Below are 23,480 nucleotides of genomic sequence, written 5' to 3' on the forward strand. Positions count from 1 at the left end.
CTTGAGGATGAGGACGAGGAAGGAGGAGCTGATGAGGAAGGGGATGAAGCTGCTGATAAACCAGCTGAGCCAGAGGATGCCCCTGCTGAGCCCCATAATCTTCATGGTCTCCTTCAGCCGGGCTTCCTTCTCGTGCACCACCCCTTTGATGATGACGGCCACCGAGTAGATCCAGGCCAGCGTCATGAAGAGCGGCAGCGAACGATTCAAGACCCGCAGGAAACTGGGGGAGGGCGTGTGGAGCGGGGAGCAGACGTGTTAACCCTTGAACGCCGCGCCCCACTGGCACTATGTGAAATGAGTTGGGGGGGGGGGGTCTCAGCACAGTTCCCAGGCGCCCAGGAACATGGGAGACGATGCCCCACCACGCTCCATGAGCCAGACACCACACAGGAAGCCGCTGCGTCCCGGAGAGCCACGGCAAAGGGCAGGGAAATCTCAGCAAGGGACTGCAGAAGCTGGGAATGAAATCATCTCCCGTCTTTGAAATGGAGCAGAGATCAGCCATGGCCAGCAGGGGGCGCTGCAGGGAAAGGGATGGAGGAATGTGGGGGGGGAATACACAGGGATATAGACCGCTCCCAGCCCAGTCAGCAGGGGGTGCGGCAGGGAAAGGGATGGAGGAATGGGGAGGTGGGGGGAAATATACAGGGATATAGACCACTCCCAGCCCAGTCAGCAGGGGGTGCTGCAGGAAATAGGCTGGAGGAGCGTAGGGGAATACACAGGGATACAGACTAATTCCTACTCCAGTCACTAGGGGCACTGCATGATATAGGGGCAGGGCATGGGGGGTAGATACACAGGAAAACAGACCCATTCCTGCCCCACCCAGCAGGGGCCCTGCAGAGTTCGTGACCAGAAGGGAGGCCTGACTTTATGTTGCTCCTGCTCTAGCCTGCAGGGGGGACAGGCTGGATCCCGTGGCCACTCACACGTCATCCACGTAGCAGGGGTAGGGCATCTGCTGCAGGTAGATGCCGGTGCGGCTGGCAGCGCCGCTCAGGACCCGCGTGATGGCCCGTTCCACCAGGTCCTGCACGTAGACGAAGCCCCCCCAGACGTAGCGCAGGTCGCTGAAGGGGTCGGCGGCTGGGCCCGGGTCCCAGAACCTGAGCGAGGGGAGAAAGCGTGAGCAGGGCAAAGCACCTCCCCCCCCCCCCCGCCCCAGACATGGACCCCGCAGAAAGGGGATCTTGGGGGGCGGGGGGGCAGCATTTCGAGAGGCCCCTCCCCCAGGCGCCCGCACCTGTCCTTGATCTTGTTGCTGCGGGTGACGTCGTCGATGTCCATGCGGATCTTGTAGCGGACATGGGGGGGCAGCTCCCCAGGGGTGGCATTGTCGGGGGGCAGGAAGACCACGCCGGCCCAGAACTGGCGCCCCTCCAGCAGCTGCAGGGCCCGTGACACCAGCTGCTCTTCGGAGGCCACCGCCTCCACCTTGTCCAGGGAGACGCACTGCGGGCAGGAGCGGGAGAGAGCAGGGCCCTGAGCGCGGGGAGGTCCAGAGGTGGGTAGCCAGGGGGACAGGGGGGTGTTACTCGCACACACCGCACCTCGATGAACTGCGACAGGGTGCCCACCACCTGGTCCACCTCTGCGTAGGCCTGGCGCCAGGTGTAGGCCTGGCCCCCTGGCACCCCCGCCAGGAACTCGCCCACGGCCGATGGGTCCCACGAAGTGCCGTTCAGACCCTGCTCCACCAGGCGGGAGGTGGCAGGTTCCCGCAGCAGGCTCTGCCGGGGCAAAGGGACAGGGGACAGGGCTGCCTAGGGGGGTGGCACCATCCCCCGGCCAGGACACAGCCCCACTACAGGGCCAGAGTGGGGCTGACCCCCTTTCCCCCACCCCATTCTCTTCACAGCACCTCCTTCCCCAGCCCCCCCATCCCATTCCCTTTGCCCCCTCCCACACCCCATGCCCATCCACCCACACCCCTCCCTCTAGGCCCGCACACCCATTACCCCCCATCCCACCACACCCTCCCCCTATACCAACTCCTCTGGCTCCCCCATTGCACAGCCCCCGGCTGGTGCAGACCAAGGGGAGACAGACCTGAAGGACCTGCATCTCCAGGCTGCTGTTGAGGAAGGCGTAGACCCGAGGCCCCAGCTCCTGCCAGGTGCCCCTCACCTCCCGCAACACGGCCAGCTCCTGGAACGTCCGGTTCACCTGGGCCGAGAGAAGCGAGGGGGTCGGCGAGACAGGCTGCTGGCCCAGCTGGGGGTCATGCCCCACTCCCTCCCCCACCCTTCACTCCCAGCCTGCCCCTGGCCCACCGCCCTTCCGGTGGAGTGGTTGGGAGGCCCAAGGGACTCAAGCAGGGCCCACAGGCCAGGCCGGGGGGGGGGGGGGGAGGAGACCCCAGGCACTGAGGGGGCCCCTTGGGTGCTCCGGGCTGACTCTGCAGAGCTGGGGTTCGTCCCCCCACCACCCAACTCCTTCACCTCGGCCATGATCCTTCGTGTGCTGGGGCTGGACGGGGCGTAGAGGATTTTGCCGATGAAGAGAGGTTTGATCCCCCGCCACAGGATCCGGGACAGCGGGTTCGACTCCAGGCTCCGGATCAGCTCCTTGCAGTAAGGGCCTGCGTGGGAGTGGGGGAAAGGATCGAGAGAAATGGTCACGCTGCCTCCCCCACCAATAAACCTGTATACTAGGAGGAGGGGGGAGCTCCTCTATAGATCTGCCCCTCCCACCCCCAATAAAACCACAGGCTGGGGAAAGGGGGATCCCCTCTAGAGAGCAGCCCCCTCCCACTTCCAATAAACTTGCTTGCTGGGCATGAAATCTCTCCTCCAGACCCGGCCCTGGCTCCCTGCTGTCCCACCCCGCCCCATCCCCGCTGTGGTTGGCTAAGGCCCCTTCCCCTTGAATCTCCCCGGGCTGCAGCTTCCCCTGGGGCAGAGGATATACCCCTCAGTCAAGCCCAGCTCTTCTCCACACCCCTGAGCTCCAGCCCCGCCAGGAAACCTCCCATCTAAGGCTGCCCGATCCCAGCCTAACCCGCCCTAGGAGCAGGGTCTCTGCCGCCCGCCAGCGGCTGCCCGCACAGTAGGGGTGAGAGGCTGGGTGGCTTTATGCACCTGCTCCTTTGGCTCGGCGCGGCCCGGGTTCAAATCCCGTTGTTGGCCCAAGCTGGGTCAGTTCCACCCGCATGGGGTCCTGCTGCTGCATCCCCCCCTCCAGCTCCCCTGCCCCGGCGGGGAGAGGTGGCTCCCCACTCACTCACTGGTGGCGTTGTCCAGCGGGACGGCTCCCTGCTCTGAGCTGTTGCGGTTCAGGAAGGCCTTGATGTCGTTGTCCTCGTACCAGTTGAGGGAGGGGATCTTGAGGTCGCCCCCTTCCGGGTGCCCGCAGGCGATGCGGGACACGGCCTCGAAGGTGCCCTGCAGGGAGGAGCCAGCGTCCCGCCCCGACAGCGCCTGCAGCTCCCGCCGGAACTCTGCAAAGCTGGTCATGGCGCCGACCTGGAGCAGGAGACACCAGGCCTCCAAACCAACACGGGCTGGGTGCTGGGCACGGTGGGCTGAGACCGCGGGACAGGTACCCAGCCCCCAGGTCCCCCCCAGGCCCATGTGTGTGCGGGGGGGTGGGGAGGGACAAGCCCCACCCCAGTCCCAGCCAGGCCCCTCCTCCCCATCATAGAGACCGGGATCCCTGCCCAGACCCTCCAGCCGTGCCCTTCGCTCTCACTCCCTGGTCCTTCCCCCTGCCTGGGGAAGAGGATGGAGACCAGCGTGATGCCTTCACTCATGCCACTGGGACCGTCCGGCTGGGGGGCTCCCCCGTCACAGCCCCTGAACCGCAAAGGAGCCTCTGGTGTAAACTGCTAATCGGGGGGGGGGGTTGGGGAGCTCGGGCCTGAAGTGGGAGGGGACTTCTTGGATTAACCTGGGGTAACATTCCTTCCCCTTCCCACTAGCGCCTAATGGACATTAACACCATTGGCAGAGATGTGCCCCTTGGCCTGCCCGCAGCCCGAAGAGGCCCTGAGCAGGGAGCTCACCGGGGACCATCCCTGTGGGGCTGGGCAAAGCAGGGCCTGGGAAGCTGGCAATAACAGGGAGGGGAAAGGATCATGTCCCGCAGGGATCCCTCCTGCGCCCATATCTTTGGCATCGTGAGAGACAATCACTGCCATAGACAGTTTATGATCTCAACAACCAAAGGGCACAAGGGGAAACTGAGGCACACAGCAGGGCAATGACTCGCCTGGGGTCACTGGAAGCATCCAGGTCTCCCAAGTCCCAGCCACTAGACCACGCTGTCTCCCTAGTAACAATGCTCTTGCAAGGTCTGGGTGAAAGCAGGGACAGGATCCAGAAAAGAGATCTGAAGCCCAGCTCCGCCCCAAAGCCACTTTCCCCACCCTCGGCACCAATATCCCAGCCAGGCTCTTCCCCAAGAGGCTTCTGAGGGTTTACAGCAGGAGAATTTAGCTGTTTTAGGAGAGCTGTGGGTAAGAGAGGCACCCCACATCGATATCCCTGCTCAGCTGCCACCGGAGAGGATTAGGGGTCATGCCAGCGCTGCCTGGGTCGAGGTCCCATCCTTCCCTGCTCGCTGGGTACTCACAGCTAGGGCCACTGTGCAGGCAGCTGAGACCCTGGGTGCTCCGTGCTGGGGTACCGGCACCCCCTGCAGGGGGCACCTGGGAGCAGCCACCCAGAGGCAGCTGCAGCTTTGGTGCAGAGACGGGCGGGGGAAATGATGGGGGCAGTGGAGGGGGGGTGGGAGGTGGTGGTGAGGTATGTGCCCCATTGGTACTCCGTAACATGAGTTGGCGGGTCTTAGGGCAGTTCCCGGGCGCCCTCACCGATACAGCTGGCACAAACAGGCCCCTTTGTTGGGAGGCCGCGGTTTGACTGGCACAAGGAGACTGAACTGCCCCTAGAGGGGAGGTCCCTCTGGTTTGGGGCAGATCAAACAGGCACCACAGCCCCGGCTGCACCCACTGCCTAATCACCTAAACATTGGAGGGGTGGGTGAAAAAGGTTTTTTTCTACCACAAAGAACATTTTCATTTCAGCCAAAACGTTCCCCCTCCCGCTACGAAATCCCCCAATTGTTCAGTTTCCAAAACTGGAATAATTTGCCATGGGTGGGGTTTGTTTTTTTTTAAGGGTTCCCCCTTCCTTTCTCCACCTCTCTTTTCCAGTGGGGAGGGAGGGGAAGGGGGAAAGAGAGGAAAAGGGGAAAGCCACCACGATATTCAGGTTTCGTTTTGTTCACAGACACGAGGGGGTGGAAAAGAGCAGAGAGATTTTCCTAGCAGCTCCACCGGGCTTGGAGAATCCTGGGATCTGCGTGCCGGGGGAGACTCCTTGTCTGGCTGGCATCGCACAAGGAGCTGGCAGGGGGCCCAGCAGTGGGAACGTGGAAGCCCAGCTGGTGCACTGAGCTGCACAGCCCTGGGCTAATAAGAAGTTCGGGAAGCCTCTCCCTCTTTCTACCCTAGCGGGCACGCCTAACCATGATCAGCGGATGACAGGCTCCTGTGCTTTGAACACTGTCTGTGGAGGGGAGACCTGTCATTGGTCACAAGCGTTGCCGCATGGCGCCGGGGAGGAGACTGCCTATAGAAACGCTGACCGGGGAGTCGTCCCCCAAACCTCAGGCCCTGGGTCCCAGCGGGGCTGTAGGGCAGGGGGGGTGCTGGGAGCGGTGCAGACCTGGGGCCAGCAGAGATTCCGTTACCTCCTTCGCGAGCGTCTCGGCGCCCTGGAGGAAAGTGACCAGGGTCTCCACGGCGCTCACCACGTCGTCCGATTTGGAGCTCAGCTGCTCCTGTGAGAGGGCAGAAGAGTCAGACCCCCTACGGGGCTCCTGGCAGCTCAGCTAGACAGCTCACTGGGGCTGCAAGGGGCTACGGGCCTGGGTGGCCCCATCTCAGACACAAACCCGCAGCCTAAGCCGGGGAAGATCTAGCTCCGGAATGGGGAGAGGATGAACCAGCCAGGCAGCACAGGGATGGAGCCCCCATCACACACCCTGATCCCCGACCCAGGGCGTGAACTTCAGTGCCGAGAGCCAGCTCCTTCCACAGCCACCTGGCACCCAGCTCCGGACGCACCCAGAGCACCGAGCCCCGCTCCCACTCAAGTTCCCATTGGCTCCCAGGGGCAGGTGTGGACAGGGGGTCCCTTCTCCAAACAGTTTGGAGACATCTGCCGATAGAAGCCCCAGCCCCATGGCTCCGGCAGCCCCCCCCCCCCAGCCCCCTACCGCCAAGACTTGGGAGAAATCCGCTTGCGAGAGGAAGCTGCGCTCCATGGCCTGGAGGGTGGGCGCTGGCAGAGCACAGAGCCGCCCCTGCAGGCGCTCCCCGGAGCTCGTCTCCGCTGCCACCAGGAACTCCGCCAGCACGGAGGCGTTGCAGACGATGGCCTTCAGCGGCATGCCGGTGGCGGCAAGGGAGAGCTGCAGGGGGAGACGAGAGCGCCCCGGTAGCCAGAGAAGCAGTGGACAGCCCTCCCAGTCAGACGCCCCCGTAGGGGCCTGCAGCCATCCTCAGCTTCAGTCCGGCCGCACAGCCGGCGGAGACCACAGGCTCCAGCGTGCCACCTTCTGTCCTGACCTGGGCAGCCTGCGGACCACTGCGACAGGCCGTCCCCTAGCTCCAGCCTCCAGCACAGCACCCCTGGAAGCAACAGCAGCCCAGCACATGAGACTGTTTGGGCAGAGACTGGGGAAGGCAGGCCAGGCTTGTGGTCAACACACCGGCCTGGGAGAGCTGGGTTTGTTTTCCAGCACTGCCACAGATTCCCTGGGTGACCTTGGGCTCGTCACCTAACCTCCCGGTTGCCCTTCTGTAAAATGGGGACAACGATCCCTCCTTTGTCTGTTTACACTGTGAGCACCCCAGTGCCAGTCGGCCCCCCCCGTTGTCACGATACATACCCCAAAGGTGGATGGGATATATCACTAGAAAACCAATAACTCACTGAGCATTAACATTCTGCCGTGACGTCTGGAGGGTAAACCCACAAAGGACTTTATAGATCGGTGCTGAACAGGGGTGCTTAACCTGTACTGGGCCACACCTGCTCCTGACAAAGGAATGTGGTTCCATCCGTGTGACTGTGTCTCCAATGTCAATTAAGCCAGGGGAGACCAAAGACAAAGATGAGCCCGGTTTGCAAGTGGGGGCAGACAGACACTTAGTCTCGCTGGGGGATGGAGATAGCACCCGCAGGAAGCCGCCTTCCTGCCTCTTGAAGCAGGGTCGACGAACTTTGGGACGCTATTAGCGGAGCGAACAAGCCCCTTTGGCCTCCTTCACCGGAGGAGACAGAGGCACATTGAGACCTGTGAAGGGGTCTGGCCAGCCAGGCTGGAGAAGAGACGTGGTGAGAAACACGCCTTGGAACAAGAGACTCTCGTTTGTGACATCAGGTTTTAGTCTTCGCAGCATGTTGCTACTTTTGTTTGCTCGTCACCCTTCCTATCTTTATTCCTTACTCTTGGGTAACACTTAACCCTACGACCTTTTGCTTAATAGGACTTATTTTACTTCCACTATAAGCCGATTCAGTGCTTTGATTACAACAGAGGGTCTGTTAGCCCCAGTTAAGGTAGCACGCAATGGGGTATGGTCTCTTTAAGGGAGCAACGCCCTGAATCATTTCTGGAAGCGTGCAACGAGAGAGCGGGACACTGTGGGGCAGACGGTTGGGGGACAACTCGGGACTGGCTGGGTGTTGGTGTCGCACTGCAAGGGGGAAGGCTGGTGAACACTGGAGTGAGGTTACTGTGCTGTATGGCGGCTGCTGGAACCAGAACAGAAGCGCCCCGGGTTACAGGGCAGACGGTGCCACAATCCCTTGCTGGTCTGGGTCGAACCCCAAAGCGTCACAGAGCTCGAGGGACTTCTGCCCCCAGGTGCACGTACAGCACCTGGCACAAGGGCCCTGATCTCAATTGGGGCACTAAGGTCCCACTGTAAATACAAACAACAACCGGGCTTCCCCAGCCCTAAGAACTCACTGCTGGGGCTTACTTTTTTGGGGGGCCCAAAGGTGGGGCCTGGGTACTGGTACTGCACAATGTATCTGACATCCCCGCCCCCCAGCACCAGCCTCCTCTCTGTCCCTCCTCACTCCTGGGGCAAGAACCTTCTGCTCTGCATCCTCCCGCATCCAGAACAACCTCCTGGTGCGTCTCTGCGTCACGCTCCCCGCTCTGCTGAAGCCGTCTCTCCCTGCTTCCTGCTCTCAATCCCTCTCCCGCCGCCCTGACATTACTGGACTCTGCAAAGCGCTGACAGCCGGGACCCCCATGCCAACTGCCACTGGCTGGCTCCCAAGAGGGCACGTGGGTAATGGAGGACCTGGCCCTGCAACACACCCACAGACAGGAGGGTAGGGTTCTTAGCCCCTTGCCCCTATCATGGACCCCGGGATCAGCCCTACTCACGATGCGCAGGTCCAACCGAGCTCCCAGCAGCTCCTCCGCCAGGGCAGGGGGAAGGGAGGCGTTGGTCTGGAGGAAGCGGGAAAAGGTCTCGCCCTCTTTCAGGTAGTCCTTGACCGGCCTGGCTGGGGGACACATGGAGAGAAGGGCGGGGGTGAGGCCAAGCCAGGAGAGGGGCAACGGGAATGAGAAAGCAGCAGCAATGAGGTTGGGAAATTCACTGGCAAAGAACCAGAGTCATTCAGCTAACTGCAGTGCCAGGAACCAGGAGTTATGCCCCCAGAAGTCCTCGCAACATACACCACTAAGTGCAGCCCCAGTGTGGACACAATTGAGTGTAGCTGCTATAACATCCACATGCCAATCGCCCGAGTCACCTTTGCAGTGAAGACATACCTACAGGGCCTGATCCTGCAGGGTGCTGTGAGAGGAGCCCTGTTGGTGTAAACCTAAAAGGGGGGGGGGCGGGGGGGACTGATTCACTTCAAGTTTTGCAGCACAGTCCCCCATCGGGCCTGGATCAAAGTTAAAATGCCTGGGTGTCCCAGCAGAATATCGGATCAACCCCTCCTTGCAGTCCTGGCTGGAGGCCTTACCCATCCATGGAGCTCCGCTCCCCCAGAGCCGGCGCAGGGCAGGCAGGAGCTGGCCAAAGCTGCTCAGGGTCTGCTTGCTGTTGGCATGGAGCAGCACCCTCTGGGCATCAGCAAACAGACGAGAGATGCTGCAGGGACAGAGAGACAAGGAACTGAGACGAAGTCATCACTTAGCATCTGCTCCCCTCTGAGAAGGGACTGCTCCCTTCACGCCTCTGGGAAGAGCTAGGAATCTACCTGGGACAGGGGAGGCAGCCTGTGCAGGCTGTGAGTTCGCTCCCCTGCCCAAATGCAGGCTGGAGACCCCCACACCATGCTCCCTTTTGAGCCAAGTGTGTGGTCCAAAAAGACTACATGTCCCAGCATGCCTCCTCCAGGCAAAAGAGTACTCTCCTCCAGAAGCACTGCATGCTGGGAGTTATCCTCACCTCCAGCTGCACCTCCACCTGCTTGAAAGCAGCAGCAGCATTGTATGCTGGGAATTATGGACCCCACTTCCATATGCTTGAAAGAATAAGGAGCATTGCATGCTGGGAGCTGTAGTTTCCACAGGATACACCTGCGCTTGGCTCAAGGTGGAGCACTGCATGGCTGCAATCTCTCCAGGCGTTCGGGGAAGGGCAGCTAGAATTGTCTACAGTGAATGGGCAGTATCCCTTGGGCTGGCGACAAGTTGCCAGTTGGGGGGCGGGCGGGGAGAGGGGATGTCTCAGGTGAGCAAAGCGTGGGTGGCCCCAGGTTCCCAACCCAACCAGCATGGGTGCGATGGGGGGCCAGCTCCCATCGCGTGGGGGTATATCAAGGCCACGCCGCGCGTAGCAACAGATCGCCTGGCAACAAACCAAGGCAGCCGCCCGTACTCCCGCCGGCGTAACGCCAGAAGCCAGAGCAGGCAGCAGGTGAGACAGCGACTCACATGGACTGGTTGAAGTTCCCCACCACGCCGGGCGTCTCACCGGCCGTCGGGTACTGGAAGCAGGGATTGTTCACGTTACAGATCATGCCCTGAATCCATGACAGCGTCCCAGCCGAGGGCAAGGCCTTGTTGGGGAAGTGACCTGTAGAGAGAGGGAGAGAGCCCAGAAGGAGCTAGAAGGCCGCAGAAGAATGTCAGATGCAACTTGAATGTCAGCTGTGGTTCTACATAAGGGCTGCTGGGCAGAGACCCTGGCATCTCCTCTCCCCGCCTGTCTGGGGCAGACGTTAGCACCCAGGAAAGCAAAAAGCCAACAGCACTGGACACTGCTAAGACCGCAGATGCATACGTCTCCTCCGTGCTGCTCTGCAAACCCACCCCCTCGCCGCAGCCACAGAAGCCCCCTCTCAATCTAGGTCCTCTTCAGAACAGGCCCTGCTTGTCGTGCTAAACTGTGAGATGCCCACTGCGGGGCAGACCACCCAATCCTTGGCACAGGGTGAATTTCATCCCCTGGTGCACAGAGAAGCCCCTCCCCTAACCCTGGTGCTGGGCCACAGGCAGCCAAGGATCGGGGAAGGGCATTACGAGAACTGGTTTGAAACTGGTTTGGACTGACTCGGTTCGCCAGCTGGGTCTCCACCTCAGAGGGCAGGGGGCGGCACTTACATTGACGCTGCTCGAAAGGCGGGTGCGACTGCCGCACCGAGATCAAGATGAAGAAGAGGAAGAGGGGCCACAGAAGCTCAATGGTGAGTTGGATCTGGAGAAAGACAGAGCTGGGCCTGGAGCGGTCGTACGATTCACATGGAACCCGCAGGGGCAGCAGCGGGAGCAGAGGGGACCAGCCTGGTCAGCCCCCTCCACAGTGAGCCACACGGATGTGGAGTGAACAACTTGGGGATCGTCCTGAGCACAAGGGGAGGCGGGTTCCCATCTCTCCTCTCATGGATCTTGCCCGGATGGATGGCTCTTTAGGATGGGTGGTGAGCCCTTCCCCCCGCCCCCCGATATCTCACCCCCACCATCAGACCCACCCAGGCACCTGGGCCCCGGCCACCCTGCTCACATGGGTAAGTCCAGGAGCTGCTGTGATATTAGAAGGCAGCTTCCCTCCTCTGGATCCAGGGAAGTTTAGGAGATGGGGAGCAATGTTCCCTATAATTTTTGACAGGCCGTGTGCACAAAAAATTTCTTCTGTGCAAATTTTTATGCTTCTGTGCAAATTTTTGTGCGCATGGTGTTTCGCCGTGTGCGCGGGGTTTAGGATCTGTGTGCATGCACACACGTGCACAGCTTAGAGGGAACAGTGATGGGAAGGGGTGTGTGCAGTTAGAAGGGCAATGAGAGGAGGAAGGCTGATGGCGGGAGGAGAAGAGGGATCCCCTTGGAAATGAAGGGGAGGAACCCAGCTGTTTTCCATCTAAGCTCACTCGGGCCCCATAAACGGTGGCTCAGTCCCACCAATCTCCACCTGGGGCTGCTCTTGAGAGGACGAGCTTCCCCCTTTCAACCTGCAGCTTGTGCCCAGTGGGATTTAGGGCTCTGGTCCCTGGCTGCAAATTGCTTCTGAGCCGACTCACCTTCTGCCTGCGCCGATAGGTGAAGTTCTTCCACAGCAGCAGCCCCAGCTGGGTCCCAAACCCCATGGTGCAGATGGAGGCAGGGCTGCCCCCACCATGCTAACGCTGCCGGCTCTCTTGTCAATGCTGGGGAACAAAAATCAGTGGAGAATCGACTTAAACGCAAAGTAAGGTGCTTCTGGGCCAACAAGAGTCACTGAGGCATTTATCGCCACACCTGCCCCATCCTCTCCCTGCAGGAGGAACTATGGGGAACAGTAAAAACTTTGGACAGCAGTAGCCTCTCCCAGCAGGGGGCACTGTAGGGTATGGGGCAGGACTGCTGTCAGTGGAGGGAACTCCTGGGTAACCCACTCCCCGGCTCTTCCAGCAGGGGGCGCTGTAGGGCATGGGGCGGGAGCGCTGGCAGAGGAGGGAGCTCCTGGGTAACCCAGTCCCAGGCCCTCCCAGCAGGGGGCGCTGCAGGGAACGCTGGCAGAGGAGGGAGCTCCTGGGTAACCCACTCCCCAGCTCTACCAACAGGGGGCGCTGGGGAGAACAGGCGCCCGTTTCAGTCCCAGCAGGGGGCGCTGCAGAGACTGGAGCAGGAACGCTGGCTGCGGGGATTGCTTAGAGGCACCCCGGGTCTAATCTGCCTGAGCCAGCTCCATCATCCTGCTCTCCCCCTGCTGCCATGACCCAGCTCTGTCTACCCACAGCCGGATCTCTGGCCCCCGCTCTCCCACCCCGGCCCCCAGGGCACATCGAACTTGTATGGGAACTTTGGAGAACAAAGGTTGTGTCTTTTACAGAGGGGAGGAGGTTGCCGGGGCAACAGCTCAGAGACTCCAAGTCACCATTAAGTAACAAAGGGGCCTGGAAGCTAATTGGTAACATGACCCTCTGGCGTGGGAACCCTGCCCACGGGCCCTGGCACGCCAGGCTCCCACCCTCCCCGGAGTGACTCTGTTCGCAGCCCAGCAGAACAGACAGCGCCAGCTCTACTCTCCTGCAACTCCTTCAGGGCCTTCCAGGAGGTGCCCAGGGCGGGAGCACCCGGCTGGCCACCAGACCTGATCCCCCCATTCCCTGACACACACACCCCACCGCTGCACCTGGGGACGTGAGCAGCTGGGAGACCGCACGCCCAGCCAAGGGAGAAAAGAACCAGCCGGTTTTAAAAGAATGACTTTAAAGCAAACGAAGCATCAGCTCAGCAGCAAGACGGGGCGGGGCGGGGCAAGGTTTCGGGGCTATCAGGCGCCCAGTGACATGGCCCCCACCACCCAACACAGGGCAGGAATTGTAACATAGGGAGGATCTATCTCCGCAGGGAGCCCAAAGCTGAGGCATCTCTGCAGCCAATCACAAGGCTCTGCAGGGGTCAAGCCTCCCACGCTCCATATGCACCCGGCTGGCCCTGGCAGCCTGGGGATTTGCAGCTTGGCCCCGGCTGGACTGGAGCAGGGCTCTAAGCTGAAAAGAGATGGGAGGAAATGGCCCCAGCTGATCTGCTCCTCTATCAGGGTTACATTAGTGTCCGTTTCACAATATGGCCCGCAGCCCCGATCAAGCCACGCTGCGCTAGGCGCTGCACAGACAGGACTCCAGAGACAGGCCCTGCCCCAGAGAGCTCGCTGTCCAGGGTTGTGCCGAGATGCCCCAGGCGCTGAAGCAGACCAACAGGACAGGGGAAGGAAGATAACCGGGAGCCCAGCAAGGTTTTACACAATAAGCAGCGGGCTCAGCAGGTCTCCGTCCCCTGCAGGGCTGACGCAGCTGGTGAAGGCAGGGCTTCTTGAAGAGAGAGTTTTGAATCTGCAAACGCCACCGTCCACAGGCAAGATGGTTCGGTGCCTGGACCCTCGCAAGCTACTGCATGATCTTCAGACTGGCCCAGGCCGACACAGGGACAAAGGGCGGCCAGCCAGGAATGGACGCCCCAACACTAAGCAAGCAAAGATCACAGCTGGGTTGTGCCAACCAGGCCAAGTGCACTGCCCCAGGGTCACAGAGCCGGGTGCCCTGGACAGGGCTCTAGAACCTGCCCTGGTCTCAGCAACAAGCATTTCCCAGGCACCCTCCCCCACACCCCAGCTGACAACAGCCCTGCAACTTTCAAAGGCAACACAGTAACTCGGACAGGAAGCCAGAGAGAACAGACAGAGCTAGCCCTCCCCCCAGAACATCGGCAAATCCCGTCCCACAGCCCAAGGATCCTCGCTGCAGAGCCGATCTCAGCTGGGAAGCCTTAAAACGGGATCATCCCTCTGCTAAACCAGCTGAACATACCCAGTCCTGAAGCAACTGTCCAGGGACCATGCTTAGTGTGGGCCTAGCCAGGCTGTGGCGTTATATCACAGGGATAGAAATACCCTGACAGCACGTAGCTGGAAGTCCAAGGGCTAGTGAAGGCAAATCATCGGCACAAACCCAGGCTGGTTTCATCTCTGCTGATGCTGCTCTCACGTCTGATGCTGCTCAGCTTCATTGCCGAGAGGTTAGACAGAGGAGACTCTGTGTAGGCACAAACCAGCTTCCAAATCCTGCCCCCACACATGCAGCCCCCTCATCTCAACCCTGACCCGGAGGAACCAGAGCTAGTGGCTAAGAGGGACGTTCAAGCTCCTTGGGCTGTTCCGTCTCTCCTGAACACCCAGCAAGGTGAACTCTTTCAAAACTGGCCCAACGAGAAACAACTGCGGACGCGCCAGCCCGTAACACCTCTTAGACGCACAAAGCTCCCAGTCGGTGCAGACAGACTCAGTCCGCTGAGCTGATTTTCTCGGAGATTATTCCAGCTGAGTCAGCAGAAAAGTTTATTCGGTTCGCAACTCACCCTGCCCCCTGCGCTTTGTGGGGGAATAAAATGAACCAATGACATTCCACAGAAGTGTATTAAAAACCCCAACTATTGGACATTTAATTTCTCACTGAAATCAATGAAAAGATGCCCATTGACGTCAATGGCGTCAGGAGCAAGCCCTTCATAATATTTTCATGATTATTATTTATATTATTGTAGTACCTGGACCGGGAGCCCCTTGTGATAGGCACTGTACAACAAACAGAACAAAAACACAGCCCCTGCCCTACATTATCTATAGCATCTTGCATCCCTAAAGATCTCTCTCAGACTATGCTCCGTAATGCTATCTCCAAGCACCTTGGAAAGTAAACCAAGGCATTTTGTGCAGAGTGATAATTTCATCCACCATTAAAACGTAGTCACTTCTGGGGTGGAAGTCAGCACATCACAACAACAGTTAAGATCAGGAAGTCAAGTGCAGCATTACATTAAAACTGTAAGAGGGATTTCTTAGAGGGCCAGGGGACAGGCAGAATTTGTAGCTGAATTTGACCAGGACACACAGTCATTTACACAAAGCCATAAAAGAAAACCAACTCCTTTCTGAATATTTGAAGGATTCCCATCTCCAGGTTAAAGCAAGGGAACAGGGGTTAGACGAGATGACCCTTGCGGTCCCTGTGACTGGATCTGGTTCATTTCACACCAGGGCCAGTCAGTTTCAACACCACAAGGGTTTTGTAACCAAAGCAGCTGCAAACTCACCTCTCTCCTCCCCCACCAGAAAAATGTCAACACGTCCATCCAACTCGAATCGCTACATGGGCAAAGCCGGAGCCTGGTCAGTATCCAAGTGACGGCTGGTTTCACAGTCAAGCTTTTTCCCCCCACCTCTCGGTTCCGAGCAGCTCCCCATTGCTAGCTTTAGGGATGGGGTCAGAATTCGCTTTCAGCCAGTGCTCCCCATGCTGAGCAACAGGGCAGGCAACCCGTAGTGCCCTGCTGCTGGGGCTTAGTCTGCTGCTCCCCCTTGCCCACGGGGATAAGCAGGTCCCACAGCAAGGCAGGATTATGATGTTGCCAGGAAATCCTAAGCACATTGCAGAGCCTGACATCAGCAGCACTAAGGCAGGGGCCAGGCTGAAGGATTTCCCTGTCCAGGGCGCTCCAATCGGGCTTGCACTCCCACCTTCCCCATCCCCTCATTTTACAGATGGGGAAACTGAGGCCGAGAGGGGAACTGATTTGGCCAAGGAGCACAATGAGGGAACAGCAGAGCAGACGATGGAGGCCAGGGGACTGGACTCCCATTCCAATGCCCTGTCCACCAGGATGCCATGCATCATGCAGCACACAGGTGAGCCCTCAGGCGATGGGGCTTGGAGGGAAAGAATTCTCTGACATACACACACCCATGGCCACCCCCACTAGGAATCAGGCTGATCCATCCACCAGGGCCTTGATGTTACTTAGGGCCCTCGTGAATCGCAACGGTCAGACCAATACACAGTGTCATTCAGTGCTGAAAAGCCCAGCAAATACAGCTGTTCTGAGTGACCCGTACTGATCTCCTGAGCCCATGCAGGCCAGTTCTACACCACTCATGCTGTAGCAAGGAAGGAAATGATGGGGTGCTGGTTTGCTTGATTTCAACACCTGATATTTCCAAGGTTAAAAACTAGCAGAATGTTAAGAGAGAAAAAGCTTTCAGGCCCACTTTACACATCACACAGCAGTAAAATATACAAGGCCATTTAAACACAATCCATTACTTTATTATTCTTTATAGTCCAATAATGCCCAGCAATACCAACTGAGGTCAGGACCCCACAGTGCCAGGTGCTGCAAACACAGTAAGAGGCAGTCCCCTCTCTACCCCAAGGAGCTCACAGTCTAAACAGACGAGACGGACAAAGGATGGGAGGGGAATGTGATTTGCCCAAGGTCATCCAGCAGATCGGTGGCAGAGCTGGGAAACACAGCCCAGGTCTCCAGTTTCTAGCATTGCTAGCCCCAAATGTTCAACAGCCATGAGGCAGGCCCAAATAACTCTCAGAATTGCTTTAAAAATCAGGATATAGATGTAGATATAAATATAAACATTGGGTTCTTTTCATTTGTCTTCTGTTTTCTGAGCCTGTAAGCTGTACTTTGGTCACATTTTCAAGCTTTTCTCTGCAGCCATGAGTAGAAACTTACTTAAAATTTTTTTTTCATCTTTTCATATAACCACAGGATTCCATGTCTGGGACTTTAATTAAAACACCAGTTATCACAAGAGTTGGCAACACTGCAATTCCCAGGCAAGTTGACATAAGCCCTTGATATGCTGTATTGATGGTTTGCTCCTTGGTCATTAGCCTGACGCTCACATGCAAATACTTTATATCAACCTACCCTACAAAATACCTACCCTGACACCTGCATGCCAAAAACAAATGAAAAATCAAGTCACTTTTCAAGTAGGAGGTTATCAAAATGGTAGCCATGGGAAAAAACTGAAGTGTCATGAAAGAAAAGGAGCACTTGTGGCACCTTAGAGACTAACAAATAAATTGGTTAGTCTCTAAGGTGCCTCAAGTGCTCCTTTTCTTTCTGTGGATACAGACTAACACGGCTGCTACTCTGAAACCAGAACCGTGAGAGCATTTGAACCAACCCAAATGTCAAAACAGTAGTAACAGGAACTATGCTAGGATGGGCTGCCTCTGATGCACAAATCTCTCCACGCCAACCACCAAGGGGACCGTAACTACCCTGAAATCAACCTGCAACTATTTATATTTAGACAGGAGGAAAAACTCTCTTTCACAATCAGGCTCAGAGAAAAGCCCAGGAGTACAGGATGCTCCACGCAGGATTTTCATACAAATGGGTTATTTCTTCCCGATGACTAAAAACCTAGCCAAGAAAGCTCTGATCAGGTCTGTACACGCTGCCCCCCAGAAGTGCCGATTACACGGCAAAGCACTGGAGCATCACTGGCGCAGCTACCCTGATGTAATCAGAACCCCCAAAGCGGGGCTGGCTCGGTCACCCTGCACCTCCCGCTGCCACTGACCCCAGGGCAAACCCACGACCGTTCCCATTCGGTCCCATTTGCACTGGTGTAAACACCTGCACAAAGCGCAGGCAACGGAGACCCAGGGCCCCAGCATGCGGGGAGCAGCTTTCCATGGAATAGTAATGAACCAGCATTCCCCACTCCCTGGGTTCTCCAGTGTCTTTTCATTAGGTTTCTCTTGCACGCTGGCAGCGGTATGATCTTCATTCACCGCTCCTCCAGCTTTACCCAGATAAACTAGTGCCAGATAAAAGCCAGCCATCCACTGCGACCTCCTTCCCTGCATACGCTGGAAGTGACTCCAGGGATTTTAGAAACCCTGGGATGCAGCGAGCTGATTCCCTGAGATGTCTGCTGAGAACTGGCTTCAATTCCACCACAGCTGCATATCCAAGTTCAGCTGAGCCCCCCAGAGGATCGGGGATTGCAAGCCCAGGCCTTCAAAGACTCCAGGATGCCGCTGGCTAGCGTCCAAGCCCTGGCACTGCAGAGGCTAGGAAGGAAGGAAGCAATCGCACCCCAAATGAGAGAGGGGGAAACAGGGGGGAGCACTTGGGAGAGGGTGGGTTGCAGGCTCTCTGCTCCCCCTGACGCGGGAAAGAGATGCTGCCTTCTGCCGTGGGGTCAGGACAGGGATCAGGAGAAGCCTTGCCCAGGATGCAAAAGTCGCAGCGACAGAGCCAGCAGCTGCTACCCCTCGGCCCACCTGCAACTCCCTCTGTGACCTCTGTTGGCCTGAGATGGGTCCTGCCGCACTGGGACCCCCAGGACCCCACCTGTCTCTAGAACCCCCCCTTCCAGAGCCCCACTGCCCCCTCCCCAAGTCCCACCCCCCCTTTCCCTAGCTCTAGAACCCCACCCCCCGAGCCCCACTGCCCCCCCTTCCCTAGCTCTAGAACCCCACCCCCCCGAGCCCCACTGCCCCCCTTTCCCTAGCTCTAGAATCCTGCCCCCTCCCCGAGCCCCACTGCCCCCCCTTCCCTAGCTGTACTCTCCCCCCCCCCCGTACCTGCTCACTCCATAGCCAGCGCGGCCCCTTTAAGGGAAGCCCCCAGCCTCTCTCTCCCGCGCCGGCCGGCGGCTGGGGCAGGCTCAGCGCTCCGCCAGCCCCGCCCCCGCCCCCGCGGCTCCAAAGCCGCCGCGAGCGGCCCGAGGGGAGGGGGGCCGTGCCGGTCGGGTGACGTCACACACTTTCTTAAAGGGCCCGTTGCTGCTCAGAAGGATGAAAGGAGCGAAGCCCCCAGAGCTGGCTGCAGACAGCGCAGGCTGGATTTGAACTGCCCCTTCCCACCCCACACGCGGCCAGTCAAATCCAGAGCGGGGGCTCCGGCCTTTTGCAGAGCCCCCTTCCCCAAGCAGAGCTCCAGGGCTGCCCAGAAGGAATATTTGGGGGGAGGCCTCCCCCCACAACACCTCCTACTAATGAATAGGGGGCCCCTGCTCAGGGCCCTAAGCAAGGGCTGAGTTATGCCTAGCTGGGATGCTGCAGAGCTCAGCCCCCCCTCACTCCACCCAGGCTTGTGTGCAGCCCCCTCCCCACGTGAGGCCAAGTGTTCAGAGACTCTGAGTTCACACAAGCAAAACTCCACCAGTGCCCGGGGAGTGTGGCAGTTGTAGGGCTTTCATGGTGCCCCACGCTGGAGGCTTCCACTCTCAGAAAACCCCACACCTCTCCTCCTCCACTACAGCAAGCCAGTTACTGAAAGCACAGGACTTTCTACTGCAAAAGGCAGTCGTGCAAGCCGAGACCCGCCTGCCCCAGGAAGCAGTGAGGGTGGCAAGCACTGCAACAACTAAAAACCTCATTTCAGATTAAAACTAACCGCAGTTTATTTATGCTTTTAGTTCTAGACCTGATATACAGGAACACATGTACACACAGCCGATTTAAAGGGATACTGCTTTATTCCTAGACCTGTGCTAATCTCACCTCTCAGGAGCCCAATCTCGTTATTTACATCAGAAGGAATGTCACACTGTTCTGACCGGGTAGCATTTCACACCAGCTCTGGACAGGGGCTGTGCAAAATGCAGGACAGAATCAGGCCTGAAGGCTACTGCTCACATGCACCTCAGTTACCTTGGAGAGCAAAGCCAAGCAGCTTAGCACCACTTCCTGTAGAAAAGACTCAGCTGATTACTTTAAATAAGTTAATTCAGGGACAATATAGCTGTAGGACAGCAGGGCAAGGGCAAAGATGGCATGGCCACATGGTTATCCCATAGGTAATGCCAACCAATCACATAGCCATGCCTGTTAGACAAACTCTCCACCTGAAACAGTTCACCAAATCTCAACCAATGAGCTACAGAACTACTTCAAGTGTGGAACCCAACTGGTCAAGAGGGGCATTATTATACATCATTACCTTCCAGAAGAAAATTTTAAAACCTAACTCCTGCGTGCGCCCGTTACTTTATTGCCAGACTTGCAAGATTTAAAGTTTCTTGAAGCTCCAGCTCTTTGAGTCAGGCAGTTACACGTGAGAGTATCACCTCTCTTTTTTAGGAGAGTTTCTAATCTCATGGCTGTAGATTTAAACATAAAAAAGTTAACTCCCTACAAGCGCAAACCACAAAAAAAGCAAATAAAAAAACCCAACATTCAGTAAAAACCTGATGTTGAGGCCAGACTCCTAGTTTGAGTACTTGGCACTACTGAATTCACTGATCACTGTTTGTGCTGGTTGCTTTTGGCATTTCAGCTTGGACAGTGAGTCTTCACTTTGATTCACAGGGCTGAAGAATTGGCTTCCGGGTTAGGTGAAGGGTAGTTTATTTCTAGACATCTTCAGCATTAAGGGAAGAGCACCACCTACTGAGATAACAGCAGGAAAGCACTGGATGGGAGAGACAAGTCCTGATGCAGCCCAGCCTAGCAAGATCCCCACCTCAGATGGTATTGAGTTAAGGAATTCCCATGAGTTCAGGTATATAACTGAGCTGCAGGTGTTGGGTTTAGTTATCTTCTAGCATCAGGTTTAGTGGACCATGAGAAATGGAATGTAAACTGACCAATGGGGAAATCTCTCTTCGCAATACAGGAGTTCCCTTAAAGATACCATCCAATAAGGCATCTCACTCTAATTTGGAGTGTCAAGAATGGACCAGGGAGACTAACTTAAAATATTTGAGTCTTAGGGCAGCTATTGAGAGGCAGCCAGTGACCAAAATGAATGTCTTATTTCAATACTTAAGGGGAGGGGAAAACAAAAACAAAAGACCACACACGCTGCCTTTGGAATCCGAGGCCCATCCCAGCGACCGTGCCAAGTGAGAAACAAGTAACTCCGTACTTCTGCAATGGAGCCAGGCCTATGTGTTATATACTTTTAAAAAAATAAAGTCACAACAGCTCAAGTCTTATCTGAAAGCTTTTATTGCCTATATTCAAATATTACAGTTTCACATTTTATTCAAAAAAAGTTCTAAGCTACCTTTACAAGGACAGTAGCACCTGGGAAGGACTGTGCAGTATTTAGGTTATCCATACGCAGAAGGAAGTCTCTGACCTCTAAGACACAGCTGTGGCCGAGATCCCATCCAGTTCTTAAGGACTTGTAATTTACCAGCAGTGCAGTGTTGTTCCCCACCCCATCCCTATAGAACACAGTATGGCTGAGGAATGCCCAAGTTGACACACTGATCAGGAGGCCACATACAAATGCAACTTTAAAAAAAAAAATATTCCTGATGGTTTAAATTAAGGGGGAGCCAAACATACAAAAGCATCTAACATTTGTAAGGATCCACTGTCCTACCAGGGCAATGCCTACACAACCAAGCATCCCGCAGCTGGCTGTGCAGACGCAGCAGTCTGCCTGAGCACCAGCAACGACAGGATCAGGTAATAAGATTCTTCCTTCCCTCTTCCCTTCCAAGGGGGGAGGCAGAGGGAAGGGGAGAGAGGTGAGCCACAAAATAAAGAGTATTTTAGATATTAAGTTAAACATTTGGTCCCTAGGATGTCGCCAAGGTACTTTACTGTCCTTGCCTCACTTTAAAAGTATATACACACACATTAAAAGAGAGCACGAGCCTTTTAGAGCTTCACTTGTGGCATCATAAAAAGGCACAAAAACAGAATTCCTTGGCCCTTGAGCAAGATCTCCAGAAGCAGAAAGAGCTGGCAAAGGCTTTACCAGAGCCAGTGTGCTAGAATCCACCTCTAATTCCCTTTGAGATTTCGTGACCTCACTAACGTAACCAGGAGTCATTTGGGAAGGCCTGCGGTGTTTGATGCTAACTACAATAGCGTTACAGGAATCACGTCAGAGCATGAAGAATAAGCAGCATCCTTGCAACATAGAGGACTGCAATGCTAGAAGGTTGCATCCTGTTTGCGAGCAAGTTCCCCACTCCGCTCCCCCCCCCCACCACGAAACACACGTAGCCCCAGTGTTTTGCTGGCGTCTCTCTCCCTGGATGACTAGAAGTGGACTCCATCAGCATTTAAAGGCCTGCCTTGTTTGCATTCTGCAAGTTGCAAGCGACAGGCTGCACCCCCAAAGGTAAGAGATGGCCCAGGATTTTAAGAAGCCACTAACTCTCTCTTCTAGGATCATGGGATTTTCGTCTGCTCAGGAAAAAAAGATTTGTTTAAAAAAAGGTACAAAAAGAGGCTATAGATACTGGAGTGTTGCCGGCAACAGAGATCCGAACATGAGCTGGCCTGGGGAGGCGGCCGCCTTGTGGCCAGGCAGGGCCCAAGGCTTAGTAGCCCTCCTCTTCTCGGTAGTAGTGGTACTCGGGTGGGTCTGTGCTCTGGTCATACACTGCGTTGGCCACGTCACCAGTGTTGCCCTGGGGACAGTACTTGGGATCGTAGATCTGTCGGCCCAGGCCAAAGATCTGGCCGCTCTGATTGGCTCCCTGGTTGGAGCCCATCTGGAGGGACATGGAGGTGTTGTCGCACTTCTCGGTGCCCATTTTGGTGTCGTAGATGTGTCTCCTCGTGCCAGGAGCCGTCATGCCCACCTGAGAGACCAGATTAGTTGTGGTAACAGTGGCAGCTGGAAACCCGCATTGGGGATTGGGCCCCCACTGCATGAGGGGCTACAGAACATAGCAAAACCCTACCCAAATAGCTGATCTACCTAGACTGCGTGGTGATGGGGGGCAGGAGGGAGTGTACAGCTTCTGTTTTAGAGGTGCAGAAATGGACGCAGAGATTAAGGAACTTGGGCAAGGTCACACAGGGAGTCTGTGGCAGGGCCAGGAATCCAAATCCACATCCTGGTCCAGTGCCCTAACCACAAGACCAGCTCTCCAGCAGTCTGAGGAGGCACAGATTTCATCAAGTAGGCACCTCTGGTGCTTTCCTGGATTTCACCCAGCTGCCCAGTCAGGCATCTACCCCCTTTAATACCACCCTTAAACCCAGATGTTCTGTGCTGAAGAGACTCCAGTCACTCAACTGGCCCTTTTTACCTCCCCACAGATGGTTCACCAGGTCCATGACTGCTTGCTTACCTGGCTAGCACACTTGTTGGTGCCCATCTGAAGGCTGATGGTGGAATGGTCCATGGGGGCCAGGATCTGGTTTTTGGGATCATAGAGATGTCTCCTGGTGCCGTAGGCTGTCATGCCAGACTGGCTGGCACACTTGTTTGTGCCCATCTGTGGGCAGAGTTACACAGAGAACTAAAGTTACAGCCCAACCGAGTCTGAAGCAGGCTCCCCCCGCCTCAAATAAGTCTCCTCTCCCCCACTCCCATACTAAGCACAACGACTCATGGCTCAAAGGCAGCCTCCTGACCTTCCTTATTTAGAGGGGTAAGTACGAGGACTCCCAAGGGCGGGGATTCTCACCCTGCCTCCAAGAGCATGCTTTCCAGTGTTCTTGTATTATGGATTTCACAACTGTCCCCGGATAGAACTTCCCATCTCCAATTCCCTGCAAGGGCAACCCTCCAGGTCCAAACCTCTGTTGGTGGGGAGGAGGGAGTCTGTACTACAGCCCTTCAGACCAGAGTACCTGTTAGATTCACACCCCAGCCCCCCAGGGCAAGAGAATGGACATGCCAAGAAAGCCAGGACAGCAGTGACAATCCAGGCAGTGAAGGAGATGAAGGGCACGGGGCAATTCTACTTTGTGCTGGATGTTTCACATCCAGCC

General features: G+C 56.7%; 2 protein-coding genes and 1 long non-coding RNA gene across 13 annotated transcripts in view; 1 reads left to right on the forward strand and 2 right to left on the reverse strand.

The window, feature by feature from the left end:
• Positions 1-18,485, reverse strand: part of ABCA7 (ATP binding cassette subfamily A member 7) — a 45,641-nt gene extending 27,156 nt beyond the window's left edge. For 3 of the 11 annotated variants that reach the window (XR_006287483.1, XM_043536094.1, XM_043536095.1), the window contains exons 1-15: positions 13,865-14,217; positions 11,511-11,636; positions 10,597-10,690; positions 9,928-10,069; positions 9,012-9,139; positions 8,419-8,540; positions 6,229-6,423; positions 5,701-5,790; positions 3,233-3,470; positions 2,448-2,587; positions 2,056-2,172; positions 1,557-1,736; positions 1,250-1,458; positions 936-1,112; positions 1-223 (exon numbers count right to left, since the gene is read on the reverse strand). Coding sequence is in view for 10 of the 11 variants with exons in the window: in XM_043536094.1 (XP_043392029.1) it covers positions 1-223; positions 936-1,112; positions 1,250-1,458; positions 1,557-1,736; positions 2,056-2,172; positions 2,448-2,587; positions 3,233-3,470; positions 5,701-5,790; positions 6,229-6,423; positions 8,419-8,540; positions 9,012-9,139; positions 9,928-10,069; positions 10,597-10,690; positions 11,511-11,576 (2,121 nt within the window). In the remaining variant the exon portion in view is untranslated. Of the gene's footprint in view, positions 224-935; positions 1,113-1,249; positions 1,459-1,556; positions 1,737-2,055; positions 2,173-2,447; positions 2,588-3,232; positions 3,471-5,700; positions 5,791-6,228; positions 6,424-8,418; positions 8,541-9,011; positions 9,140-9,927; positions 10,070-10,596; positions 10,691-11,510; positions 11,637-13,864; positions 14,218-15,063; positions 15,276-18,371 lie in introns of those variants that run through there. The other 8 variants (XM_043536093.1, XM_043536092.1, XM_043536090.1 and 5 more) reach the window with 4 other exon arrangements.
• On the forward strand, positions 109-22,774 carry LOC122463842. The gene is made up of 3 exons (XR_006287486.1): positions 109-257; positions 14,291-14,294; positions 22,764-22,774. It is a non-coding gene; the product is annotated as an uncharacterized LOC122463842 (long non-coding RNA).
• CNN2 (calponin 2) overlaps positions 20,724-23,480 on the reverse strand; it is an 18,367-nt gene continuing 15,610 nt past the window's right edge. The window contains exons 6-7 of the mRNA XM_007072077.4: positions 22,835-22,981; positions 20,724-22,339 (exon numbers count right to left, since the gene is read on the reverse strand). Of these exons, the coding sequence (XP_007072139.1) occupies positions 22,076-22,339; positions 22,835-22,981 (411 nt within the window). The 3' untranslated portion in view covers positions 20,724-22,075. The remainder of the gene's footprint in view (positions 22,340-22,834; positions 22,982-23,480) is intronic.

The sequence above is a fragment of the Chelonia mydas genome, chromosome 25, assembly GCF_015237465.2.
Source record: "Chelonia mydas isolate rCheMyd1 chromosome 25, rCheMyd1.pri.v2, whole genome shotgun sequence".
Taxonomy (NCBI): domain Eukaryota; kingdom Metazoa; phylum Chordata; order Testudines; family Cheloniidae; genus Chelonia; species Chelonia mydas.